The sequence below is a fragment of the Lipophrys pholis genome (genome assembly GCF_963383615.2).
Source record: "Lipophrys pholis genome assembly, chromosome: 11".
NCBI lineage: Eukaryota > Metazoa > Chordata > Actinopteri > Blenniiformes > Blenniidae > Lipophrys > Lipophrys pholis.
In genome coordinates, this window is record NC_137631.1 from 20,165,055 (window position 1) to 20,192,108 (window position 27,054).

The following is a 27,054-nucleotide window of genomic DNA, read 5'->3' on the forward strand; positions in this document are numbered from 1 at the left end:
CTGCCTGAGTGACCTCAGCCCCGTGTTTCAGGAAGGAATGTATGGCCAGGCGTTGACGTCATCGCATTGTTTGTTTGCTCATATAAATTGAGTCCTAGTGACAGTCTTGCTAAAAAAAGTGAATGATGCGTCGCACTACAAGCACACCCACTGCTCTCTGCAGGCTTCATACCCTTTTCCAGCACTTTTAGGGTGTTGGGTGATTTTAATTTCAAACAAAAATGCTTAATTCATTTGGGTAGAAAAGTGTCATCTGCTCATGTTTTTTCTCCCCCCAACTATCTGCCTTCAAATGTCAACAAACATTATTACAAAATTAAATGTTTGGGAATCTGGCGTATCCAGATACTGTTGCAGATATTTCCTGTCACTCTCCAGCGATCTTTTGAATCACACATTAACGATTTGATGTTTCTCGGAACTATTTGGCAGCAAGCTGGCTTTAGTAAATGTCAACCGTTGTGTTAGTCATTAAGCTTCGGTTGTATAGCATTTTTGGAAAGGTCATGTCGAGCCAGCGGGGAGAACCGTCACTGATACTCTGCTGTGCTGCGGTGGCCTGGATATCAGCCCGCTGTGGGGCGGCCTCCAGGGCTGGTTCAGATGGTTTCATTCTCACCTGAAGGTCAGTGGCACTTCAGCTGCATGTTTGGTGAATTCATAGGAGAAATGCATAATTTTTCCAATGTAAACACTGTTTTTCATTCAGAACAGGAATAAATCCATTACTCATGTCAGGTTAAATCTGTAACAAAATGCATTTTCTTTGTTATAAGTACTTTACTTTTGTTTATATGGTTTTATTCTTGTACATTGACGACATGAAACAAATCCTTTAACATGGTAGTGATTGTTTGTATCTTATTTTACTGTTCTAGAAAGTTTTGATGAAAGATTTTGTTGTCCATGTAAAATAACTTTTTTTGAGCATAACAAATTACAGCAATTCAAATCATTTTGAGATTATGTATTTTTACGCACACGGTGGGGTGAATTGGAATGAAAGATTATTGAAATAGTGTTTGTGTGTGTGTTGTTTTTTTTTTGTCTCGTGAAAAATATAAAGAGTGACGATTTAGGTTGTTTGATAACTTTTCAGAATAAGACACCTTGTGGATACTTTCCACTGCTGCATCACTGATCTGTGGAATTTGAAATGTTTAAATTCCACAGATCAGTGATGCAGCAGTGGAAAGTATCTCATTTGCAAACATGCAAAATACCACAGGTGTGTTTTTTTTGGAGGGGATATTTCTTTACGTAAGAACTAACACATAAAGCAAAATAAACCGGAAGTTGGATAACAGTTTGTTTTTGACAGATTTGTTTCTATCTGATTAGTATGCGTTGTTGTTCTTGGAAGAACTCATCCCCCAAACTATCCATCCAGCTCGTTGTCAGCCCTGCTTTTACGTGCGTGCCCCTCTTTGTTTATGGAGCCTTGATGGTTTCACAGCAGCACTGCCATAATTGACGGACGTTGATTTACAGATAATCCCTTGCTCCCACTGTGGACCTGACGGGGAGTGGCATCGGCTGTCAGCCTCACGCGTCCTTGAGTCAAAGCTGTGTGTTGTCCTTGACACACACCATTCTCCCTCATCGCTCTTTATTCTCTCTACATTGCCATACTAAAATTTAAAAAAAAAAGATTTTATTCTGCTGACTTGGCACGGGTATCATCACATTCAGGGTGAAATGTAATTTTCTCAAGGAGAGGTCTGTAATTTAATTTCACTGCTATAAAACGTATTTTAGTCTCAGCTGGTTGCACCTAAAACCATTGTGTGTTATTGCTCTCTAAACTGAAACACAGATCAATTATTAAGATTTTATTAAATACAGAATTTAATAAAATCTTACCAGGTGTATCTCAGTGCTGCAATCAATAAAAGCTTTATTGTTTGGTGTGTGGACGATCATGGAGACTGATATTTAACAGCCTGTATCATTTCTCTATTGTCTTCATTTCCAGTAAATCTTTGCATTTTGAAAGCTGTATTTAAACATAACGTGTTCATATCCTTATAACAACTGATAAATGGGTTTTCATTGTACATCAGCATAAAAGAGTTTCAGGAACTGTGTTCACATCATCTGATCTTATTGATACTCTACATGAAAGTTAGCACTCAAATATAAATATATACAGCTTACAGAAGGGTATTGATAGAAAAAAGTTAAATAGAAATAAACTATAAAAAATTAAGTACACTTCTGAAACATCAGGATTAAAATTACTCTGTGTGTGCATGCATACATGCGTGCAACTATTAAATACACTACTCAAATTCATTATAATATACAATTAAATGCACTATTAGGTTTACCTGAACTAAAATTAAAGCTCCAACATATTTACCAATAGTTTTTTGCGTTTACAAAAAAAAAAAATCACTAGCATTCGACAATGTTTGTGATAATTAAAAAAAAAAAAAACAACTCTTAGAGATCTCTGCAGCGGCTCACACATAAACAGTCAGTCAAACTAACTTCATGTGGTAACACACAGAGACCAACCATTTGAACCAGTAACCCATCCCCCCCCCATTTCTGCTTCAGTTGAATGCGGTTGTCAACAGCTCTTTTACCTCTACGTCCATTAGCACACTACAAGTGTTTTCCGGTCCACTTGTCTTGGGTGTATGGGGGGGGGCAAGAGACGCCGCAGAGGGATCGTGACTTGAAAGAAAAAAAATAGGACAGAGAAGCTGGTGAAGTGAAATAGATTTTTTTGTTTATTTTTTTTTCAAACCGTGAAGTCTGGGTCAGATGAAGGACTGACGGGAAAAAGTAAAGCATGGTGGTGGACGGGAAAGGTGGAATATGTGTTGTGGGGGAGGCAGAGAAGGCTCCTGGGAGCCGCCTTGTCCTCGCAGGCTAATTGAAGCTCTGTGTGGCAGCAAACTCTGAGCTGTCACTCCCATGAAGTGCACATTGGCCACATTTTGCAGGCAGTGAGCTGAATTTTGATGATGTTCGAGAAAGGCCAGCCCACATGTGGGCACTGGACGCCCCACCCTTCCCCACTGAACCACACACACACGTACACGCACACATCCCAGTCCCCTCCTCAGCTCTCCATTGATCATAATGTAAAAGGGTTAGAGGTATTCTGAACACGAGCCGGGCCTGAAAATACACCCACTTGTGAATGGAAATGATTTTGCGCTAAGGATTTGGGGAAATTTGTGGAGGAATCTCATACATGATAATGTGATGTTCGACTGCTGGAAGTGTTTTCACTTGTACAGGTTTTCCCTTGTAGGATTAGAGAAGATTATGTCTTCTAGCAGAGCACATAGCTACAAGCTCCCAGTGAATTATTAATCATGGATTAAAGCACTCGTTTAGGCAAATATTGAACTAAAATGTGAACAGAGTAGAATTTTTATATGAAAACGCTCTCTATTTATGCTCATAGTTGTTATCGGCTGTTAACTGCATCAGGCTGTAATCTGCACTTGCATCATTGGCGGAAATGACTATTGGACAGGGGAGTCTAGTATACGTACCTTAGGGGAAAATATATTTGCCTGATGACTGATTTAGAGCATCTCTTCCTAAAAAATCCTTTTGACAAATTTTTGTGTTCACTGTCTGACTCCCTCAAACCTTATCGCCAACACTGACATGAAAATCCCCTTCCTCTCCATTCATTGGACATTGTACCAAGTTCAAGTTCTGAAGATGTCATGTCGAACACAATCCATTGCTAAAATTGCTAAAACACCAACAAAAGGACAAAAGGTAAAAGCATTGCACTGCATGAAATTTCATTATTTAATTTACTCTAAATCAAACCTTGTGCCATTAGTGTGTGTGTGCTGTTCACCAGTAATCAACCTTCCAGTTAGGGCAGTGATTGATCCACAACTATTGATATTTTCATCCTATTTGCATGTAATTAGAAAATAGCATACAATTAGTAAAGTAATAAAATGCTAACTATTTAAATAACTCCTGTCATACATGCAAAGTAGCTGAGGGTGATTCACAAGTTATCCCTCATCTTAATTTACTGCTGCATCAAATTTGACACAGAGCAGTATTTTATCTGAGTTTATAAGCCTGAGAAAATATCCCCCTTCATTACCCACTTTATCTATTTGTAGATTGAAAGGAGCTGAAGGTGATATGAGCCAACAGGAGAGTCGTGTTTGTCAGAACAAAAGCCAGTTTAAAAACCAGTTTAAACCAAATTTATTCAGATGTGATATTTTGAAAATCTTCTCCCTCCAGTTTGTCATTTGCAAACTGTTTTATAATCAAAATGTATTTCCCCTTCCTGATGTTGTTAATACATGCTCACTGGGAGCCACAGGTGCTGCACAGCATGTTGGAACTCATTAATCAGCCCCCATCAATCTGTTTATCCAGGCAGAGACATAATTCTTTAGGGGGCTGGTATTTACTGAGCAGGAACCTCCCTTTGATTTCATTGATCGTTACACACCGTCTCGGTGCATAAATATCAGGACACATGTCATTTTCATAACACTTGAATGCAAACAGCGATAGCGGCCCAAGCTCAACAGCGTAGGAAAACTGAAGCTCCTATTTCAGTCGAAGTATCAAAATTAAAATAAACGAGAACACTGATTATTATATCATGTTATGCAAATGGATACTTTAATCCTTTTGTATGACTTTTACTGTGAAAAGACAATCAACACCGAGTTGATGGTGTTTTGGATTCATACAAGATGGACATAATAATATATAGTGTGTGGATGTTTTAATTAACCCCTTATTGGCCAAGTCAACAATTTGGTAACTCACATTTCTTCCCAAACAACAATGAGACTTTGATGAAAGTGACAGAAAACATTGTAAAATAGTTCTGCTTATGACTGATATTTAGATTTTTTTTTCTCGAGATAATGCATAACTCCTATTTTGATTGACAATAGTAAAATAATGTAGCAATTCAGACCACTGGCACTCGCTCTACAATGATTTCAATGATGAAGTGCCGAAGAAAAAATGAAACTCGAGAAATAAACTTGGCCCTCTCGAAATTATATATGTAGTAAATGAATGCAGTTGTATTGTCCTAACATGGTTTCCCTGGGGGCTTCGTAGAATTTGAAATACAATATGAGAGTATTTTGTACATAACAATGGTCCTTTGCATTGGCCTGGACTGTTGCTAAGGCTTGTGTTGTGGTTACAGGTTGACTGATGCCGAGCTCAAACTTTCCAATCCACCATCTGGGATTCTTCTTCTGAGGAGGATATAAAAATCTTTGTTGGATGAAGGCATCAAAAAACATCAAATCACACAGCAACCCTGGAGCTGTAAGGGTAGGATGGGACTGTGTGGGGGTGTTTATGTTCCACTGAAAGTCTGTAGTCTGTTCTCTGAATATGTGCTGCGTGGTAACCAACTTTAATGAAAGTGTGTATTGTTTGAGCAACACTCGCACTCAAGGGTCTTTAGAGCCGTCGACTGAGAGCTCTCATGTTTTGGAGTGGGACGTGTAGCCCACTGATGTAGCTGGATGTTCAACAGATGAAGAGGCAGAGCAGGGCTGCCTCAGCAAACTGTGAATTTGAAAGGTCACAGCCACAATGTATTTGGACAAAAGCTTTCATTTGATGTGAAAGCACAGCTGGTAGGTGTAATGTTACTACAATTTATTCCTCCTACTGTGTCAGGCTTAACTTTTTAACTATTGTATGATAAACATTCAACACCTACCATGTTTGGAATTATGATGTCTCATTTCGTCATTATTATTCAACAATATGTTGCTACTACTACCAATAGTAACGATAATTCATATATCACAAATACAAAAACGGCTACTACTAGTAATAGTAACAATAGTATCACGTAATTATCACTTAATCTATCATTCTAATACAAACATGTTGCAAATACTGGTGAATGTAGAAATAATTTCCTTTTAAATGTTGTTGTTTTTTTTTTTTTTTTTTAATGTCCTTACAAGCTGTAATGACTATTCTAAAAAAAACAAACTTGTAATCACCCCTTCCTTTGACACAGAGAAATTCATTCAAAGTGGTGTTATCGCGGGTGGTAGTAACACACTACAAATCAATAAAAAATATTTGTTCACCAATTTATTCCAATTTGAAAAAAAAATGTTTCAATCACATCTTTCTCACTGGGTCACATGCAGCTTTGTTCCAACAAAATCACTCACTCAATTCAAACCCTGATTTGATTGGACAGAAACATACCAGGTGAAATAAAACAAAACAAAAAAAAAGCAGAAAAAAATCATAGGCTTAGTGTCGAGGATTGTGGTTTGCTGCTACACTATTCTGTCGGCCAGTGGTTCTAAACTTTCCATGCCGTGTACCACCTGAGAAAATATTGAACTTAAGAGGGGCAAACACATTATTAATGTAGCAAATTTGTTTGACATCTTGTTGAAATGATTGAAAAACGTTACGAGTTCTCCACTTTCAGAGGGAAACATACAACCTCCCGTCACATGATGCCCTGGCACAGATTCTGCCAAAATGCCAGTCTCTCCAAACCGGTGCGAAACCTGGGTGTCGGACCGCAGCACAGCAGGAACAGCAGATACCAGCTGAGAGGGCAGAAGCCACTGAGGGCAACAAACCCAACATAAACCACACATACCAAGTACGTCATCCACACAAGCGGTATGTATGTGATTATCATGACAGTAATGAAAATGATTCGTGTTTCAAAAAAGATATGCATTAAGTGTTACCCTTCACTGACTTTATCACGTGTGTATCTGCATCAGGCTTCCCCTCCATGGCTTTGAGGACGATCCCCACATGGCAGAGATCTCTGACCTCCAAACTAAGGTGAATGGACATGATCAATTGCTTAACTGTTCAATCAATCAGCGGGGCAATCCACACTGTCACGTCCAGTTAGTGACCAGCGACGTAGGAAGGCAGATGAGATAGGACACAATGCTGACACTTGTGACAAAATGGTGACGAGTGGAATAGATTAACATTTCTTAGTCTGATTGCTCTCGAGGACGACCAAGCTGATGAAGCTGAAACTTTGTGTGATTTATGCATAACTTGACATTTTCCTTCCCTCGCTGTGTCTTTTACTATTTAATTTGTATTCAGTGTCTTATATCAGTGGATTGGTGGAAATTTCATTTGTTTGTGCATTTTATGGTGACTTATTAAATAATAATAAAAAAAATTGCATGTGTAAGTCAGTCACATGAAGACAGCCATAATGATCAGGGCTGTGAAAAACTTAATTAGATATTTCACCCTCACACTTCTGTCTCGCTGTTTTCTGTCTGCCAAACGGTTTTCCTGAAATACCTGTATGCATGACAGCAATGCCACTTTAGTATCTTCAGATCATACTGGGAAGAGGACTCCTAGAAATCATCAGCAGAGATTTCCCTCCTGTTTTTTGACACATAAAAGGACTTTCCAGACTCATCATGGGGAGCTGTCCTTCGCCATCACGCCTGTGGGCCCCCAGCAGAGACCACCATCTCATCTACAGTCATGATTGTCACCTCATCCCTGCCCTTTCAATTAGATGCTCAATTTCACCCTGGTGTCCCACGGGAGTCACAACCACACCATCTGAGATTGGAAATCCCCCCCCCCCCAATCGACACCCCCTTATGCATGCGGCTGGACCCCGCTCTTAGGCTGCTTTTACTTGTATCTATTCAACATGATGGAGGAGGTATGTGACAGAGCAGAGGACAATGAGAGTATGCTGTTTAACAATGTCTCTATACAGGAAGATCTTCTGATATCAGCTCTGTAACAATACAGGCTATACAGCTCTATAACCCCTTTATGTTTTTCCTTCATTTGTCCATCTTGCTGAAATACTAAATTCAGCACATTCAGTTTTGTCATTGCACTCATTGGAATATAGGTTTTCACTGTATCATGTTCTTTGAATCCACTAGGATTTATTCAAAATACAAAAAACCTTTACAATCTGCAGTGTTGTGTTCTATTGTATTTCAAAAGCAACATTCATAAATAGTTTAATGACCAAACCTTTAACAGTAAATTATATAAACGCCCCACATCGCTGTTTGGCCTAAAGTTATGTCCTGTGTCTCTTCCTGATGTAAAACCAGGATAAATTATCAAGACGCTGAGCCTTGTGAAAACCTGTTCATGAAATATAAATCTGCTGCAGGAGTGTTTTTGTTCACAGGAATATCCTGTTGACTGCATCCTGAAGGAGTATAAAAACATGCAGGGTTGAGGAGACATCTAGTGGTGATCACACCAGTCGACGTCAACTCTTTTCTGAGCTTCTGGGTGTATATTGTCTTCAGCTCTGGGACACTGTTACCAAAATAAACTGCAAAACTGCCTGAAAAGAAAATTACACTTTTTATTGTTCATGGTAACTTTTCAGCATTTTGCAGCAGTCGTCATAGTACATATAAATCTTAAAGGTACATTATGCAATATATTATTTTATTTTAAAATTTTGAGAGAAAAAAACTGACTGAATAGTAAACACAATTCAGTGTGTTTTGTTGTTACTTATTAAACAACAATATATTAAAACTCTGATAGGAATTCATACAGGTTTGAAAACAAACTGGATACTACACCGGATCAATACTGCCACCTTATGTGCATAAAAGACATTACTTACAGTTTACATTCGCACCTTCCACTATATTTTGTCAGTCTCTGGAAAATAAGTATCTCCCCTACTGCCAAGTAGAAATAAAATGCAACAGAAAGATTTTTGTCTCTATTTGTAAATAGCTATTCTATTATCTTAAAAATCATACTCAAAATCAGGTTCATACTCATAGATGAAGCCGTCATGAAAGGCCTGTATCTAGAAATAGTTCAATCTGTCCGTCTTCTATACCACTTTAATCGACTTTTATTAGGGTTGCCGGTTGCCGTTGGACTGACTTTGATCGAGGGCAGCCCACATTACTGCCATTACTGCTGTTGCTTTGCTACAACTAGACTGTTTACTAGAATCTTTCCTTCAGGAGGTGGAAAACTATCGTTCAGCAATGAGTCGCATGGCACAAGACATCATAACATTGAGGACCCAGGTGGTGCTTTTGGAGGCAGAAAACAGCCAGCTCCGCACCGACTTGACTCTGCACCAGAGCCTCAGCCAGAATCTGCTGGATGACACCGGCATTGACGTCATGACCAAGGCACAGATTGCTGATAGAATTGGTAGGTAGACGTCAGATAGGCAGGGCACTGCCCCTTACAGTCAGTACTCAACAATACCAATGTTTTGTCAACACCCACAAATTAGAAATTTTCTTAGAAGTTGAGTTTAAAGACAGAAGAATGTGCTGAGTCATTATTTTCAGACAGTTAATCATCCAGCCAGATTATTCCAAGTTTCGTCCGACTTAAGGTCATTTCACTGGCAGATGAAGTCACGACGGAGAGGAAGGCTCCCTGTGCGTTTGTTAATCCTTGTGAGTGTCTATTCCCAAGCAGACTGTGCAGTTTTGTGATAAGACGGCTCATTTAGGCCATGGACCCTGATAAGCACTGTGGGTAGTACAACCCTTATCTCCTGAAGGACAGTTTGTGACCCTCAGTAAAAGGAAGTTTCCCGAAGGTCTCTTCGCCAGTATAAAAGCGGAGCGACTGGATTTAAGTCACATCTAATAGAAAATCATTTCAATTCCAAAAACGTTATTGACTGATGGTTCAATTTTATTTCTTTCAAACCTGCTCTGCAACGCCAGCATGTCAGTCATCTAAACTGTAAATGTTATTGAAAATATTGAACATACATTTCAAACGTCAATTATACTTGCTTTTCCTATTGTACATACATCTACAACAGAAAGTACAGACACGCGTACAACTGACAGATCTAATTGTGACATTACCCAGACTCATGCTGCACTGTGTGATTATTCTATCCTTTGGAAGCAACTGTGAAATTGAGTGAGGCAAATAAGGAAACCTTGCAAAGGGGCAGGATCCAGCAGCTGCAGAATGAGCTGATCAGGGTGAGAAGATGCACCAATCATAAAATAAACATGAAATTTACAGGTGAGATCAGTGTCGGTGGTTTATTACATTTCTGTCTTGTTGAATATGCAGAAGAATGACATGGAAAAGGAGCTGATTAAGCTGCAGAGAGTCCACCGGCAGCAACAGGAGGCTCTGCAGCGTCAACACAGACATCTGACCAAGATGGCGACTTTAGAGGACACGGTGAAACAGCAAGAAAAGGTGACCAGTCCCCAACACAGTCCGCTTTACACCTCTTGGTAGATTGTTTCTTACTCAGAAAGAGTCGATAAAGTAAAATGTTGGGATAAAATCTTTCTACATTTAGATCATTGAAAAGATGGAGAGAGCCTTGGATCACACACTCAGAGAGACAAATAAACAAGGAAAGGACAAAAAGCTTCAGAAGAAAGCGCAAAGAGGTACAGTATGTGAACTGGTTGGTTGACGGTGTACATTTATTTAGAAAACAATTTGAAATATCTGGAAAATTCTGACCTCTTTTTTAACACTTTCAGATGAGGCCGATCACAAAAAGGTGGAGGTGGAGTCGGCCTTGGCAGCAGAAAACAGCCGTCTTAGAAAAGAACTGGACAGGATTCATCAGACAGCCCCCGTCATCATACAGCAGCCGGCACAGGTACTCGCTGAATAAATTAAACATTCTGGACAGCATTCAGGACTGACTACAGATTAGAGGGCTCTTGTTTTGAGCAATACATTATATTTTGATCAGGCATTGTCTAGTCTTAACCGATGTGTGTGTGATACACCCCTCAGACAAAAGAGACACTGTCAGTACAGGAGATCCTGCGTTTAATAAGCAAACTGGAGGAAGCCGAGGCAAGGATCAAAACGCTGGAAGGCCAAGTAGGCAAAGAAATCTGATTTATATACATTTCATACTACTGTTCAGTTGTTCTATTGATGGGTAAGTACATGCTTTTTCCTTTGTTTCAATCTGTACAGCTCGAGGAGAACGCTGTGTTATGGGGGAGACAGAAGCAGGAAATGTTGATTAAACTGAGTGAGCAGAGACACGGGTTTGTCCGAACGTCCACAACAATCCTTCATAATGTTCCTTCAATCAGTTAGCTGGTTACTTTAATGACTAGAGAAGAAAGAGGAAGCGGAAATCCACAAAGTTAATGCAAAGTCACATTAATGACCTGGAAAAATTATATATTATAGGATTATATTAATCCCCATTTTCTTTTCAAATTAAATATATGGAATCATATATAAATATATACATAGTTGTGTCGGTTGAGGGGCAACACGGTGCTGTGGCTGTGGTTGGTTTTACTTCTTATACTCCAGTTTCCCTGAACAGTCCAATAACATGGATGTGAGGTCAATTTGTGGTTTTAAATTGCCTGTAAATATATTGTCAACATGTGTAATTGATTTTTCTGGGATGGAGTTGTAACCTGGCCAAAGTGCACCTTGCCTTCATCCATACTCATATGGGATTGTCTTCAAAACCCCACAACCCTGAATTGAATAAAGCTGTATTAAAAAAAAAAAATAAATCAGATCTGTTTTATTGTTTATTATCAGATTGCACAGATTAGTTTTCTGACATATTTCTTCCATGTACATGTGGATTAGGGTACATTGCATCATGGCTTTACAGCATTTTGTACATGCAGAAACATCTCTTTCAATCAAATTACACACTCACAGGTAATACACATGACATATATTTATTGCTAGATTACTGAGGTAAATGTCTCATGTACCTTTTGGATTTATTCCTAAAGTATTGTTTTCTTGCTCTCCTTCAATACCTGATGTTGGAGGATGTTTTTCAGTGTTTATACTGTGGTGCTTTACACAACTCCAGTTACACTGTGAAAAAAGCTGCCGGAATGAGCTTCACTTACCACCAAGTCTTTTGATTCTTGACATTACCGGCCAGCTTGTAGAGGTTTGATTGTCAACATTATGGGCTTGTCAGGCAAAAGAATGAGCTCAAAGGTGCTCTGCACTTCCACATGACGCTGTTTCTCCACTCTGAAGTTTTCCAGCATCTGCAACGTAAAAGACAAAACACGCCGTTGATATATGTGATGTGTAAGGATATCCCAAAATATAGTGGCATTTTCTTTTACTGTATTTCTCACATGGATAAGAAAGATTTGCATCTCCGTTTCAGCGATCCTGCGTCCTAAACACTGGCGGGGGCCAAAACCGAAGCCCAGGCTTCTGAAGTAGTGTGTTTCAGTCCTCAGCCAACGAGAGGGCAGATACTGCTCAGGACGAACAAACACCTTGGGGTCTCTGCCCATTGCATAAAGTCCGAGCTGAACCAGGGTCTTAAAAAAAAACAAAAAAAGGACATTTATTAGGGGCAGTTTCTCACAAAACACTCTCAAAAACAAAAATTTTCACATCTTATTGCCTCTTACCCCAGCTGGGATGTGGTAGTTTTGAATGATTATATCCTCTGCAATGTATCTTTGCAAGCTCACAGCTACTGGATGTAACCTGAGGTATGAGGAAAAAATAAGCATTTTTTTAAAAAATACTAATACATTAAAGTATGCATTTATTTTCACAGTTGCGAAAATAAGTTTAAATAATAAAATAATTTTAGAAGCAATTATTTAAAAAAAATTTCCACGGAAATTAAAAACAAAAAAATCACATAAAAATAGTGAGTTATAAAATAATAGCAAATAATAGGTTCAATACGCAGTATCTAACCCCTTTATAAGCACAGAGCAATGGAAAAATATATTAATGAGGGTTAGACCGACTTTTCGTAAAATAATTAAGGATTTTTGTCAAATATCTCTGACGATGTTGTGAACATCACTAACAATAACATCTCACATGGGAATTTTCTTCACCTCAGTGTTTCCTTCAGAGCGCCTTTGACCAGAGGAATCCGCTTCAGCATCTCCATCATGTCTCCATGACTTTCAGCCCGAGCTGCAGCCACTTCGGCCCGCAGCTCCTCCTGAAGGTTGGGGTGTCTGGCTAATTCATACAGCGTCCACTGCAGCGTTATAGAAGTCTGCAATACGGCAACAAAATAACCTTTATAGACCTAAACAAAGTCCCATGTCAGAAAAAATTTTATAAATTATACTGATCTTTCTTTATTTTCTTACCGTATCTACTCCTCCCGCCATGAGCTCAGTGACACTGGCCTTGATGTCTTCAATGGACAGTTTGTCCAGCATGAGGAGGCTGGCCAAGACCCCGGGGTACTTCTTTGGAGTGCCTGCTTCCTGGCGCAGCTGCCTGTAGATGTTCTGGATGCAGCGGTCGGCTGAAGCACCAAATAAAATATGCAATAAGAAGCTTCACTGCGGGACCCAAATGAAGCCAGGTTTTCAAAATGTCAGGACTATAACCCTCTGTTACTAATCTGCTCATTTTCGTCCTCTGTGTCCCACCTTGGTTGAATATCCCGTCCCAAGCCTCCACATGATCCCGCCACAGCTTGGCTCCAACCAGCTTCAGCAGACTGGGGGGGATGTAGAGCATGGGTGAGGTCGTCTTAAACATGAGGGTGATGCAGTCGATGAAGTTCTGAGCTTCGGGGTCGATGTAATCCAGCATCAAACCAAGACGCTCGCCGTACAGCACAGCGCTCACAGCTGCGTAGGACAAAGCAATCATAACACAAAGCAACATGAGAGGAATAATCTGAGCGCTATAAACCTTGAGTTTATTCGTGGAACAATAACACTCCAGTCTTACATTCGAGCGCATATTTAAAGAGCTCTTGGGAGAGGTCAGTGGTCCATTTGTTCTGACCACTTCGCGCTATCTTTTTGTGAACTCGGCCCACAAAATCCTGGCCCACTTCATCCAGTAAGGGCACAAAGTTTTCCAGCATCTTCAAAGAAATCACCTCTTTGTTGAGAATGACACGGTTTGATCTCCAGTCTTCTCCATTCCTGTGGGGAAAAAAAATGTCTCTTGGTCATTTAAATCCACGTAAATTCGATAATACTTATAGATCTAAAACCAAAACATCTGAATTTTCTTGGTTTATTTCTTTATTAGGCCTTTAGTTAACCAGGGGATCACGAGGGGCCATAGCTTCTTACAAAAAGAAGCAAGAGATTTAAACTTTACATATCTGTAAAGAGAGACAAAAGAAGAAGAGGGGTATTTGTAGCACTTACTTCAGTAAAACTCCATATTTGCGATTTCTGTAGTCTCTGTATGAAGTCCACGCTTCAACTTTGAGCCTTTTCGGGTAGTGGCCCTCTGCCTTGAACAGGATGGCAGCATCCTCAGGGTTGATGATATTCACACTGTCATAATAACCTATTTTTTCTCTGACACGTGGATAGAAAGAAGAACAAGAGGTAAAAATGCTACATCAGGCATTTGTTTTTAAAAATATGAGACCTTGTAGCGTGTATGTCACAATCGTTTTTTTTTTCATTCGTTCATGTTTGGACTACAACATTGCGTCACTCCGGTTATTCAACATCATATATGTTTTGTCTGATGATCTGCCTTATGCAGAAGAGTTTATCATTTCTTTAGATATACGAGACCGTCTCGACTTGCCGTACCTGTAAATGGGTCCGAAAGTGTTGAAGTTCTGCAGCATGATGCGGTGAAGGTTTCTGAAGCCGTCCAGTTTCCAGAAATTGTACAAGTTGACGACGCCGTTCTTCCAAAGTCCGGGAATCTTATTAAAAGGCCTGACGATGGCGCCACTTTCCGAGTAGACCTGTCTGATCATCGGCGTGCTGCTGCTGTGTCGCACACTTGGAGCTGCCGGATCTTCTACCCAGGACAGAGGCAATGTCACCTGGCGGCGCCACACACTCCACCTGGCCATGTTAAAACCAAGTGTTCACTCTGCTCTACCTTCCAGCTGCTCCTCTGGCTCTCCCAGGGACATCTGCTGCGAGGGAAGGAGGCAGGAGGCTGGTCTACGGTCGGCCCCCCTTGCTGTGCTGATCAAGGCTCTCCGGTAAATTTGACAGCCTCACAGGACATACAGCTCATTTTGTCTGTATACGGCACTGTAGAGCTCTGAACTGCATACTTTTATCTCTTTTGATAGCTTCTTACAATGTTTTTATAAACACAGTGCGTCAGATGCTCAAGGGACATTAAAAAAAATTATGTTTACTTCGACTTGTAGGGGTAAAAAAAACCAACCATAACCCAAATTCACTTCATGACAGATGTAATAATTATACATGAAAAACATTTTACAGTACAAGTGAATATTTAATAAATAACTACTGTGGATGCTGTTTGAGTAGTTTTATGACTTCTTCCAGCTTCATTGCCTTCGTAACGTCTCCCTGAACTCTGAGCCTGCCGCTGGTGTAAGCAGAGAAAGGCTGGAGCGTCCCTTCAAACATGGCCAGGAGGTCACAGTCAGTCATGCTCAGAGTCACATCCGGCTCCTGAACCAAGGACCCTGCTCCAGCTGCACCCCTACCTACAGAACACAAATGGGATGCAGAGATGTTTTATATGATCTTGTTGTTAAAAAAGTATTTTACACATTTAGCACAGTTTGCATTCGTTCGAAGATCCATCTAGGATTCATCACCTTGGCTCAGGTCCATGTAGTAGCTGTGCTCTCGTCCATCTCCTGAGCTGATGTGAAATTGGAAGCTGGCTCCAACCTGGTGAACCAAAGACTCTGAGAGCAGCGGCTTGACCCTGCTGAGCAGCTCTTCAACAGAACCTGGTTTGATGGTGACGGCCTTAGAGGCACCGCTGGCCTCATCTATAAATGTCAGGCAGTCATCTGCAGAGAAAACGGTATAAATTGACATCTGACACATCCGTATTGAGTGCAAAAGAGCCAAAACAAGTTGTGGTGGTTTGGTTTTACCCTGGTGAGGCTGTGAACTCCCATTGTGGCTCAGAAAGTGCATAGCCAACTGTTGAATTGGGCCGGTGATGCCTTCGAGTCCAGGTACAGAAGGAGGCATCATGAGGGGCACAGAGGGGGCTTCTTCTGGAGGTTTGAGTAGAGAGCCCAGTGTAAGCTCTACCCTATCCACCTCCAGGCCCCAGGGACGAGTCATCTCATTAATGTCCACCTGGAGAGAAAAGCACAAAGTTTCAGCACAAAAAGATGCAGCAAAAACCCAACAGAGCACACTCACCCCAAGATATTCCCCAAGTTTCACTCTCTCGGTCTGGATCTCTCGGACAGTCTTTTTAGCCAGACTGTGGGTCAAAGCGTTCTGCGCCGTCATCCTGGTGGAGGCGTTCAAATCCTGGACTGACAACACTGACATGACGGGGTTCCAGATCCTGAACTGGATGTCTGCGCCCACCAACACCGTGCCACCATCCCGAGTTGTGACCTATATTAACAAAATAAAATTAACTTGGACTTATTGGGGAAACAATAAAGGGAGAATACTGTGGTGTGGTGGCGAGAGCTCTCGTTTCATTATAAGGTAGTGGGTTCGGATTATGTGGAGTATGTGGAGTGTGATTATTCTCCTGGTTGAATGGAAAAACCTCACAAACTCACATTGCCCATAAGTGTCAATGTGACCATGTGTGATTGTATGCCTCTCTGAAGGTAGAGTATTGACCACATAGTTGACTGTGATTTGTTCCAGTGGGTCAAAAGAAGAATTTAATTGATTATTATGTCATCTGATTAAAAACAATAGTCTATGAAATAATGTGGCTAAAGAGAGAACAGAAACATTGAGACTGTTGAGGAATATTCACAGATTGAAGCTGCACACCAGAAGTAATGATACACATTCTCAAATATGACATCTTAAAAATCAATTAACAAATGTTGGTTGCGAGGACTGAAACATCCATAAACAAAAAAACTAAAATCAAATCAAATGGGAACTTGTGAGCTCTCCCTGTATCCAGTTTTCAACTGCTAGTCATGCATCAAGACTGCCGCCTGTAGGACAAAGTAAAACACACACAACCAACAGGAATGTTGACGAAATTTACAAAAGCCTACGCAATTGTTTTTTTTTGTTTTTTTTTAAATATATTTGGACATATGGATATTTAATGTCAAATTTAACAATACTGAGAAATCTAAATAATATAAACAATTAAAACTGAAGAAAATACTTTTCAAAACTTTCTGTAAAATGTAAATAAAAAAAAGCCATTTCAAGCGAGGAATAAATTATTAGGACACCCCCACATTTATTCCCACCTATAATAGCTAAAATCCCACACAGTTGTATCACATTACATTAGAACATCGTAACTGAGCATTTTGAAGGCGGCTTGCCTTATTTAATCCTCAAATGTAGTTTGGTGTGCTCCTGACTGTTGAACGGAGAGTGAACACCACGGTGTGAGCCAAAGAACTGCCTGAGGTCATCGGATAGAAAATTGTAGCAGCATATGCGTCTGCTAAGTGATTTATAAAGCTCTCAAAACAATTTGAAATCATCTATTCCACTGTACGGAAGATAGTCAATAAGTGGAGGACGTTCAAAACTGCCAACATGCCGAGGTCTGGCTGTCTGAGCAAGTTCACTCCATTCACCCAGAGCACAAGATGCCAAAAGATGTCTCCAAAACCCTAAAGTTTGATCACAGAATTTAGTTATTTCAGCCACTGAGGGTAACACCAACTATTGATGGGTAGGGTGTCCTTAAATCACTCTTTTCCAGAGATGATTAGACATCAATATGTGAACAATTCCTGATAATGAACTGAACATTTACTTTTGACTTAAGTTGAATACTATCACAGATTCAGATCGTATCAAAGTCATGAAGCAAGAGAATCGACCCTAAAAATAAAGAATAAAATCTTGTCATGTGATAAGAAGTTACACATTCAGGATTCTTTAGAAATTAGCAATGATGTATTGAAAAGATAAATAGAGTAAGCAAGAGCTTTATGTAATGTGTATGAAATATGTTAAGTGGGTTTTTGACATTATTGTAACGATACATTCAGTGAATATTCAGGTAATTTGCCTACAAAATAAATTGCTGTATATCAGGTCACATCATAAAGGAACGCTCGAAGTATCTGTAATGTCCACCGTAGAGGAGACCTGTCCCTTTTCTCTCCTTTTTTAGGCTTTCCACACCCAAACCTTCCTATTGCTAACCTGAGGAAATCTATCGTTTGATCCTGAGCTTTTATTTGTTCCTTTAACCTTGGATACCCTGATGTCTTTGCTTCCTTACGTTTGTTAAGCTAATTTATTTTTTTCATTTTAGAGTGGGGTGGTTTACCTGACAAGGAGGGGTGTTGAAAGCACGGGTCCGCAGGTCCACTCTTTGCCACTGATCAATGAGGGGCAAAACAAGGACAATACCGGGGCCCTTGGGAGGGCAAACTCGACCCAGACGGAACACGACTATCCTCTGGTAGTTTGGGACCGTCTACAGGGAAAAGACAAGTTGGTAATTCATTATTTAGAAAGTAGTTTGTTAAAGTACATTTGCCATGTGTGTTGTATAATGAAACTATTACCACTTACTTTCAGTACAAACCATCCTGATATCGGAAAAGTTATGAAGGTGCAGATATAAATAAGGAAGATGACAATGAGGTTAAAGATCCACGACAACCATCCCTGAGAGGTGTCTGGGAGAAAAGAAAGCAGAAAAAGTTTTCATATCAGTAAGGGATGAGAACAACTTCTTAACCTGTAATAATTCTTTACTGATTTGATTTCCGACTTTATAATTCAACAAATTGTCTGGATTGGCAAGGTTTGTAAAGATGAGTCACCAGATAGGAAAGGTCTCATAATATATGGTTGGGCTTTCACAAATGTAAATATTTGAATAGAAATCGAATGAATAACACATTATATATGTTTTGTGTTTTTTTAAACGGAATATTAAAATAATATTTATCAGACGTCTTTTAAAAACTGTCATGTATAAGTTGTGATAAGTTTTTATAATTGAAACCAAAGATATACTTTAGAATTTCTATCCACTGCTGTGAAAATACATTTTATTTTCAAATAGCTTTACAGCTTTAAGAGCAGTGCTGTGTAGCTCGCTGGTGTGGCAGAGCTTGCTGCATCTTATATATATTAACTATAAAGTGCATTTATGTGTGTTGTGTTTTGCCTGGCTGTCAGGTGTAAAGTTTAAGATGGCTCTCTTTGTTATTTGCGTTGTACTTTCAGGATCACTTGTGCAGTTACCTACCAGTGAAGTCGTTGTCGGAGATTTTGGGGATGTAGTCAAAGGAGCGTGTGAAGCTCTTGGAGTCCGTAAACAAACCAGAAGTCCTCGGAGTAACGGAGTCCCTCTGAGGGAGCAGCTCATACGACTTCCTGAACATCGTGAGTTCACTTCAATTCATTCATCCTCCTCATCTGTGGATGTGATGGAGAAACTGTCTGTTTGATATGAACAAGGCACTCTGTGTGCGCTTTGTTTATTCCACTTTATCTAAAACCACAAAGCATTTCCGTGTTGTGTTGCAGCTCTTCTTCTTGGAGTCTGTGAGTACTCATCAGATAACTTGGTTATCACTGCCCCCTAACGTTGTTGTGGCCACACTGCAGTTTATTTTTTCATTTAAAAAAACCCAACCGAAATCCGAAAGATGTTTAATGCCAGGTATGTTCAACATACGAGGAACTTGTTTGGGGTTTTTTTGTGCAGCACTAATTCACAACAATAGACATAAACACTTACACTTACATATAATAATATAACATTTACACATATTAAACTAAAACTAATCAGACTTTATTCATGCCCTGAGGGGAATTAATTTTTTTCTGCATTGACACATCCTGTTTCTAGAATGCGGTGGACAGCCACATTGCGGTGCTCTGGAGAGTTGATGGGGTGCTTTGGTCTTTCTCAGGGAACCACAGCGGTGATCTGTCTGCAGTGGGAATCAAACTCTGCATCCGAAGTCAGTTTCTTTTTGTTCCCTCCAGGCCACAACTGTCCTTCTGAGAGGTTTGTCCAAACTTCTCGCAAATTGGACCACAGACCTTCTGTGGATAAAGCATAAAAATTCCTCTTCATTCTATTCTATCCTATCTTTACTTAACCAAAGACAAACTCTACCCAGTTGAGAAAGACCCTCAGTGAGGGCCCAGCTTTCACTGGACTTCACTGGCATCACTGTATTTGGTAGGCTGGATGACATTTTCCCTCAGTGGATGATTCCTTAAGTTTGTTCTTTCTTACTTTACATCCCAGTGCTAGCGATTCTTTTGAAAAGAACATGGAAACCATTTTTGATTCTTCACCATGAAAAACCGTGTGCAAAAAAAAATGGTATCAATTATGAAATATGAAAAGTGTATCTAGTGGAGCCCTAACTGACCAAAATGTCAGCTATAACATAATTTAATGTCCAAAATGTATAAAGATATGACTATTTTCATGAATCCGTAACTATTTTCATGAAGTGCTTGTTGGGTATATATTCTTGTCACATGTCTTCTGTTTTACTTATCCAGTTTCCACACACAGATGACCAGAAATGAACACAAATACTGATGCATATACAAAAGTTACATTTTTATTTAATACAAATAAATGCAGTCTTGGTCGGTGTCTAGTTACAGTTTCAAAATGCTTTCTTTTTTCCAGTAGCTTTTCTATAAACATGAGTAATATTTACCACATCACGAAGACCACTCAGATGCTCTAATGAATCAACAGTGTAAAAGCTTGTTCACCTGACATTATGCTTTTTTTCCAGCGTTTTGTTCTCTGATGCAAAAACAAATGATCATAACAGGAATCGTAACCAGAATATAAACAACCTATACCCTGAAAGTAAACTGTTTCAAAGGCTGTTTTATAGTTGTGTTTAGTTTTTGAACATGTCACAGAGCAGTTTCTCCATGGGTGTGCTCCCAATTGTCCTGTGGAAGAACAGCTGCTCTATTTTATCCGAAGTCACAAAGTGGAGCGATGGCAGCAGCAGCAACAGTCTCCCAAACCTTGTTGAACAAGAACAAAATAGAAAGAGCTTCATGTTTCTGAACGGGCACAATACAGACAAACGTTATCAGTATAAAAAGGAAATCAATGTTTACCTCACACTCTGGCTGGGGTACATTGAATGGATGTGTTGGCCCAACAGCACCTGGGACTGGTCCTGCAGATTCTCCACCTGCTCTGGGTCTTTAAGGCTTCGTGTCTCTACATCAATGAGTCGAACAATATCGATAAGCTATATGAGCCATGCAATAACTAAACAATAATAATTACAATATTAAATGATTGTCATCAGATTCTATCTTACCAGGCTTGAACAGTACAATGGCCTTCAGGCAGGCGAACTCAGTCGGGTCAACAGCCAGGGACTTGAAGCGTCCGAAGATCTCTTCCAGAATCTGAAGGTCAGCGGTGTGAGGGCTGCTCCTGGTCTGCTGTGAGGGTGAAACATCTGGCAGAGACAGGAGGGGACAGCTGTCCATTGGCAGAGACCACTGGATGGCACACAGAAGGAACATCTCGCTCCAAGCTTCTTCAAGAAGAATCACCTGGGAGTTGAAAACCAGCGTTTCATATCAGTGTCACAATCAATTCATCTGTGTACAAACAGAAACTACAAATATTGCGTCAGTCCGCCTCACCTGGTCTCGGAATGGCAAATGAGCAAATACTGGTAGATTTTTCGCCCACTTGACTGACATGAAGAGGAGTCGTGCTGATGTCTCATAAACACTCTCTGAGCAGCCGGAGGTGTACGGAGACAGGCGACAGTCAAAGGGAGTCTGCTCCCTCTCTGAGTCGTTTGTTGTCACATCGATATTTTCCTCCACTGTGCATTGAAGAGAAACAATCACAGAAATCTTAAGTTGGAATCCTGCTGAAGTGAACATAGTATGAAAAATTTGTTGAAGTATTACTACAATTGAACTTGTCACTACTCGTTAAATTGTACAAAATTATGAGTGATAATATTGTCAATAAAAATACTCAAGTGAAAGAGCAAAATGCAAATCAAACGTATTTGTTAGTTTTAACTGCATTTAATTCCACTGTAACATGCATTCGATTCAATTGACCTGCGCAACAAAGAGTATTTCCTTATGAAGTATATAACACCTATAAAGTGATTAATAGATTAAAATTAAGATTAATAATGTCCGAATATTCAAATACTTGATTATGATGACAGACTCGCCAAAATCACATAGTGAGAAATAACTCATAAAAGTACACAAAATACTACTTGATTGCAGCAATGTGAGGAAGCCACATGTAGCATTGAGTACATTTTCTAAATGATCTCTATTTCTTGAATAGTTTTCTCCTTGCTTTACTGCCTCACCATCCTCTGGCTCCAGTTTGGCGCAGGTCTCTGCAGTCAGCAGGCTGACCATGAAGCGGTGGCTGTTGTTCTGGTTGTTGCCGGGCTGTGTGGTGGCCGGAGTGTTGACAGATGAAGTGACCATTGGTCTGCAGATAACCGAGGAGTAAGTGTCGGGGGAGTTGAGTTCCTGCGTTGTGGCCAGGTGCTCCTTTTTCGTGTCCATATCGATGGAGTCCAGACTGACGTGAGCTGTGCTCCGAGGTTGTCTCTCATTCTGCACCGCTGCCAAAGTCACAGATGAACAATGTACTTTAGATCAGGAGTTTGTAGAGATGTGAGTAAGTATGTTTTTCATTTCAAATGTCCAGTAAAGCTTCACATAATGTCTAAAACTGTAATAACTATCTAGCTTCCTCATTTTACACACAATTCAGTCCTAAAAATGTCTTGAATTTCTTTTTTCACAGTGAATTCTCATTAAAAGTAAAGATTTAAACGTATGCTTGCAAAAGGCATGACTCTGATTATCAGATTATTCCTGCTGCTACCCCTCACAGTCTCGCCTGCAACACTTTGAACAGCTTTGCTTTAATACATTTGTCTTATGACTCACCATCTTTATTCATGCCAGCATGAAGACACTTCTTTAGTCTACAGGCTTGGCACTGGTTGCGATGAGCCTTGTCAACAGGACACCTGCCTGTACCTGCTTGACACCTGAATTGTCAACAAAATCAACCTTTTCTTTAGTGAAGACAACATGAACATTACAATTAGATACAGTTCTTTCGATGTCTACACTCAGCTGTGACCTTCTGCTCACCTGTAGATGAGTCTCCGCCTCACGCTGCGTTTGAAAAAGCCACTGCAGCCGTTGCAGGCATAGATGCCGTAGTGTTTTCCACTGCTTGAATCGGAGCACACTTTACAGAGCAGGCCGTGGCCAAGTCCTTTACCGGGGCTTTTTTCTGGAGAGAGGAGATTAATGAACACCTTGAATATGTTCAAATGTCTTGGAATGTTGGGATAAAATGTGGAGATAAAGTTTTCATTACCACCCTTTCTTTGTATTTTGATCTTTTATACTTTAGTGAAAACTATTTTACTCTCATGATAAATTCACTTGAAAAAAACTGAAGCATTAATAGTGGTGGAATAAACCAATTACAAACACTCACGTGACAGTAATTAAGTATGTAATATGGTGTGGATTACACCACAGTTTTGCTTTGTTACTTTTAAAATCACAAGTTAATAAATGCATTTTCATACCATTTGATCTGCATGTATAAAAAAACCTGCAATAAATTTTTTTCTATATGCGTTTACAAAAGTAATTGCCATAGTGTAATGTTTGTAAAGTCAGCTTCTGGCAAAGCAATAGATAAAAAAAAAAAGTATATTTATATATATACCTGAATAGCTTATTTCATACAATACCATACAGCAGTACTTCTCATCAAGTACATTTAAAGCCATGAAACATTCATTGCGATTGAGTACACATTTCCCCTCGGCTCATTACAGTGAATCGCTCACCTGCTTCAGTCCCATTGAAGCTTTGTTGTGTGAAGTTACTGGAGGAATCTGATGAGAACATTTTCATCTTTATCAGGTGGTCCTCCATTATGAAGTCAGTCTCAGTAACTCGTTGAAGCTGAATGAAAGAAGAATAATCCAACAAGTACCTCCTATTCTATACTGATTGATTTCTGCCGTGCCTCGATGAAACTTCTGACATGACAACCCAATCTATATGCAGAAGATGTCGAATTCGTCCTTCTTTTCTTTCAGGTTAACTCTGTGATCCAGTGCTGTTGTCCTCCTGTTGGTTGTTTCTGGTGTGATGTGGGGTCAGAGGAGTTACAAGTTGCCCTCCCTGTGCCAGAATGAGTGCGAGAGCTTGAGTTGTCTGGGGGCTTTCTCGAGGGAGACAAGGAGATTACCACCAGGCGCTGTGTAAGCAAATGCTGATTTGTCATCCTCTTAATCTTTACTGTCTATAAGAGTAAATCAATCAGTCACACCTCTTACAGGAACTAACAAAACGACAACTATTTAAAAAGCCAAAGGATCTGTGCTCCTTTCCCCTCTCAGTCAGAGCAGAAATTCTTTTCTGAAAACTCCAACTGAGTAGCAAGTCAGCATACACCACCAGGAGCCTGAAGATTTATTTAATCAACTTTTTAAAATGTATTTTGTGGTGTCATGCCATATTTTATTCTTAGATGTGTGGACTTCATTTAGGTTATGCTTGGGGTTTTGAGTCATGTACTACATATGCTTTTTCTGTGACACTACAAATGTCTGGCTCACGTCAAAGTAAATCTGTTTTACATTTACATTTAAAAGTAATGAGTATCAAGCTTACAGAAACCTCATTAGGAATCAGCCTCTATCACTACTGTCAAATGTAGTGGTATTATTGATATTGTTAAAATACAAGCTATTTTACATTACCTTTACAGGACACTTAAAAGAACTAAAAGAAAAAAGAATGACAGTTTTCAGGAGGTGAGAGTATCTAAGGTACATGATGATACTGGGTCAAACTGAAACTTCCTATATATATATATATATATGGAGTGAGGAGAGTTGTTGCTGGCAGGGGATAACAGGGTCTGTTCATATGCCAGCTTGACTTGTTCCACTAGTGTTAAGGAAGTTTGGGGATCTGTAAATTCAAACATCTAACCAAGAGCAAATCTGGCTAAAGCCATCAGTCCACAACACCCATTCGAATTTTAGAAGTTGACTGTCAACTCCTGTGAGCAATAGTGAAATTATCAGTATCTCTGTCCTAAGTAGATTTAACATATTTATAATCATCCAGTTCAAAGTTGTCGCCATGTTATTTGGGTCTGACACTGAACTTCCCTTGGTTCCATATTGGCTATGTCAAAGGCACTAATGGCCTCCAGAGAATATACCCTCTCCAAATCAGAAAAGTAGCTTAACCCTCCGTGAAATGTGGTCTAATTCTTAGAGGGGGATCACGAAAGAGGGTGATGAGAAGAAAAACAATTAGCACAGAGATTCAAAGAGCAGCAACAAGTTGACCCTTAATTCCTTTGTTCTGCCATATGGTGCCTGCTTTCTGAAGTCTCCGCACCACTAATTAGTGACTCAAGTTGCAAATTACAGTAAATGAAACCTGAGGTACAATACCATATGGCCTGTCTTCCTTTTCAGTGAAGGCATCAAGTAATGGTTTGCGGTACAGAAATACACAGTGGATCAACAAGTGTGCCTGCTATTTTCTGTGCTATTAAACATGCCATGTTCTTCTGGTTAAATAGATCAAAAAGTGCCACAAACACTAGAGATATTGAGATCAGCTTTGTCTACGGACTGATTTATACGGTGGTCGTAATCCTTATTAAGTCACTCTTGATTTTAAGTGGAAAACAAAGAGTTGAAAAGGAGATTTTTTCTGTTGGTTTAAACTGTATAAAGGGATTACAAACTTGGGGCATGTCACACTTGTACCTACATGGAGCAGTGGGCCAGGGAACCTTTTAGGGGTCAAAGGTCTGCCATACCCTCACTCTAACCCTCTAACCTCCACAACCCCTGATGGGTGCAGGATGGAGTTCAGTTTCCATCCAATGTGTGTTTTTTCTTCTATGCTCACGTACACTATGAGCAACTCCATCCAGACATCACTACATCCCTGAGGCGTCTGCGAGCCGAGAAGAGATTGAGCTTTTGTCTACTTGCTGTCTCTCCACCAGTATCGAAGAAGAGCAGCTGGCATTTTGACCAAATAAGCTGAGCGAGACGAATACCCATTCTTACGGTATAGAGAAAACGTTGGCCTTAATCATAATTCAGTGTTGTCCCGTTCTTAACAAATATTTTTCCATTTAGTTCTTTAGATATGCAAGTCGCCGTCTTAAAGTCACAGTGTTGGTGGTTCGATTGCCCTGCATTTGCCCCATACATAAAACTGTCATTGGGCAAAATGCTGAACTCCAAGTTTCTCCTAATGGTGTGTGAGCTCTTTGCATGGTAGCCAGTTACCATTGGTGTGTTAATGTGTTCATGAAAGGATTGATGTGATCCAGTAAAGTGCATCAAGACAGCTGAAATCCATTTACTGAGAAAATTATTGCAGAAAATGAGATGAAATTTCAAATGGGGAGGCTCAATCAGCTTCGATCCTCACACCAGAGATGGCCTTTGTTTTGCCTATGTACCATATATCTTCTTTAAACCTTAAAGCGTGGCTTTTCTATTTATTCAATGCCCCTTCGATACAGCGATGAAATTAAGAATAAACTGTAAGTTGGCAATACACATAATGGGACAGAAGGCGATTAGAAAGGCCACACTGTCAATGATTAACAGAGCTTTGAAAAGCAATGCAAGTTTAATAATGTCATATGACAATACAGAACAAGTATAAAATAACCCACACATTTATATTTATGCTATACAATTGGTTGCCTTTTAATCAACTCATGACCAAACAGCATCTGAAGCAACTCATGGGCTTGATACACTTACACTGACCTAAGCAGTGCTGAGTATGATAATCTAAAGTCCCATGTCAGATTATGTAACACAGGTGTTACTCACATGTCAGAGACATCTGATCATGTTTTTCATGATAGCAGACTCTGACATGCAGACTCTGACATAACGGTGGATTTTTATAATTTGTTTTATGAAAAAGATTGATGACAGTTTTCAGACCACTTCAGCTTCAGTTTGTAACAACGGATTTTGGATCTCATTACAATATTATGTGGGTTATTATCTGAAGTTGTAACGGCCCTCCGTATATTTGTCAATCTTTTCCTCCTGCCAAACTCTCCAGGTATTGGCACTAAAACATTGCTGTGTTGAAGTGTCGTCCTCCA

At 39.8% G+C, this 27,054-nt stretch overlaps 3 protein-coding genes across 6 annotated transcripts; all 3 read right to left on the reverse strand.

Moving 5' to 3' along the window:
- Positions 1-11,530: 11,530 nt before the first annotated feature.
- On the reverse strand, positions 11,531-14,861 carry cyp11a1.2 (cytochrome P450 family 11 subfamily A member 1, tandem duplicate 2). Its single transcript, XM_080474393.1, has 9 exons — positions 14,520-14,861; positions 14,121-14,276; positions 13,690-13,889; positions 13,383-13,586; positions 13,095-13,255; positions 12,831-12,997; positions 12,387-12,465; positions 12,102-12,293; positions 11,531-12,008 (listed from the first exon to the last, which is right to left on the reverse strand). Exons 1-9 carry the CDS (start codon positions 14,789-14,791, stop codon positions 11,886-11,888), a joined length of 1,554 nt encoding a protein of 517 aa, XP_080330519.1. The 5' UTR covers positions 14,792-14,861; the 3' UTR covers positions 11,531-11,885.
- Positions 14,862-15,063: 202 nt separating this feature from the next.
- On the reverse strand, positions 15,064-19,402 carry stoml1 (stomatin (EPB72)-like 1). 4 transcript variants are annotated; one of them, XM_080474397.1, is made up of 7 exons: positions 19,102-19,402; positions 18,417-18,523; positions 18,169-18,318; positions 16,086-16,289; positions 15,809-16,019; positions 15,521-15,721; positions 15,064-15,406 (listed from the first exon to the last, which is right to left on the reverse strand). In XM_080474397.1, exons 1-7 carry the CDS (start codon positions 19,235-19,237, stop codon positions 15,201-15,203), a joined length of 1,215 nt encoding a protein of 404 aa, XP_080330523.1. In that variant the 5' UTR covers positions 19,238-19,402; the 3' UTR covers positions 15,064-15,200. The 4 variants fall into 4 exon arrangements, with proteins under 4 accessions (XP_080330523.1, XP_080330521.1, XP_080330520.1 ...); XM_080474395.1 differs by having other exon boundaries at positions 15,809-16,289; XM_080474394.1 differs by having other exon boundaries at positions 15,521-16,019; positions 19,102-19,399.
- Positions 19,403-20,417: 1,015 nt separating this feature from the next.
- Positions 20,418-24,077, reverse strand: LOC308116915 (photoreceptor-specific nuclear receptor-like). The gene is made up of 8 exons (XM_080475433.1): positions 23,729-24,077; positions 23,013-23,157; positions 22,803-22,906; positions 22,208-22,471; positions 21,507-21,694; positions 21,173-21,413; positions 20,964-21,069; positions 20,418-20,867 (listed from the first exon to the last, which is right to left on the reverse strand). Exons 1-8 carry the CDS (start codon positions 23,814-23,816, stop codon positions 20,735-20,737), a joined length of 1,269 nt encoding a protein of 422 aa, XP_080331559.1. The 5' UTR covers positions 23,817-24,077; the 3' UTR covers positions 20,418-20,734.
- Positions 24,078-27,054: the final 2,977 nt, after the last annotated feature.

Coding starts and splice junctions, on each gene's coding strand:
- stoml1 (XM_080474394.1), bottom strand. CDS start 19,237: ATGTTCAGGAAGTCGTATGAGCTGCTCCCTCAGAGGGACTCCGTTACT. Junction 18,524..19,101: donor CTCCGACAACGACTTCACTG/GTAGGTAACTGC, acceptor CTTTTCTCCCAG/ACACCTCTCAGGGATGGTTG. Junction 16,290..18,168: donor TCAACACCCCTCCTTGTCAG/GTAAACCACCCC, acceptor TTGTTAATATAG/GTCACAACTCGGGATGGTGG.
- LOC308116915 (XM_080475433.1), bottom strand. CDS start 23,816: ATGGAGGACCACCTGATAAAGATGAAAATGTTCTCATCAGATTCCTCC. Junction 22,907..23,012: donor AGGCGGAGACTCATCTACAG/GTGAGCAGAAGG, acceptor TTGACAATTCAG/GTGTCAAGCAGGTACAGGCA. Junction 20,868..20,963: donor TACCCCAGCCAGAGTGTGAG/GTAAACATTGAT, acceptor TTGTTCAACAAG/GTTTGGGAGACTGTTGCTGC.
- cyp11a1.2 (XM_080474393.1), bottom strand. CDS start 14,791: ATGGCCAGGTGGAGTGTGTGGCGCCGCCAGGTGACATTGCCTCTGTCC. Junction 13,256..13,382: donor GGACGGGATATTCAACCAAG/GTGGGACACAGA, acceptor TTGGTGCTTCAG/CCGACCGCTGCATCCAGAAC. Junction 12,998..13,094: donor TGGCGGGAGGAGTAGATACG/GTAAGAAAATAA, acceptor GCCGTATTGCAG/ACTTCTATAACGCTGCAGTG.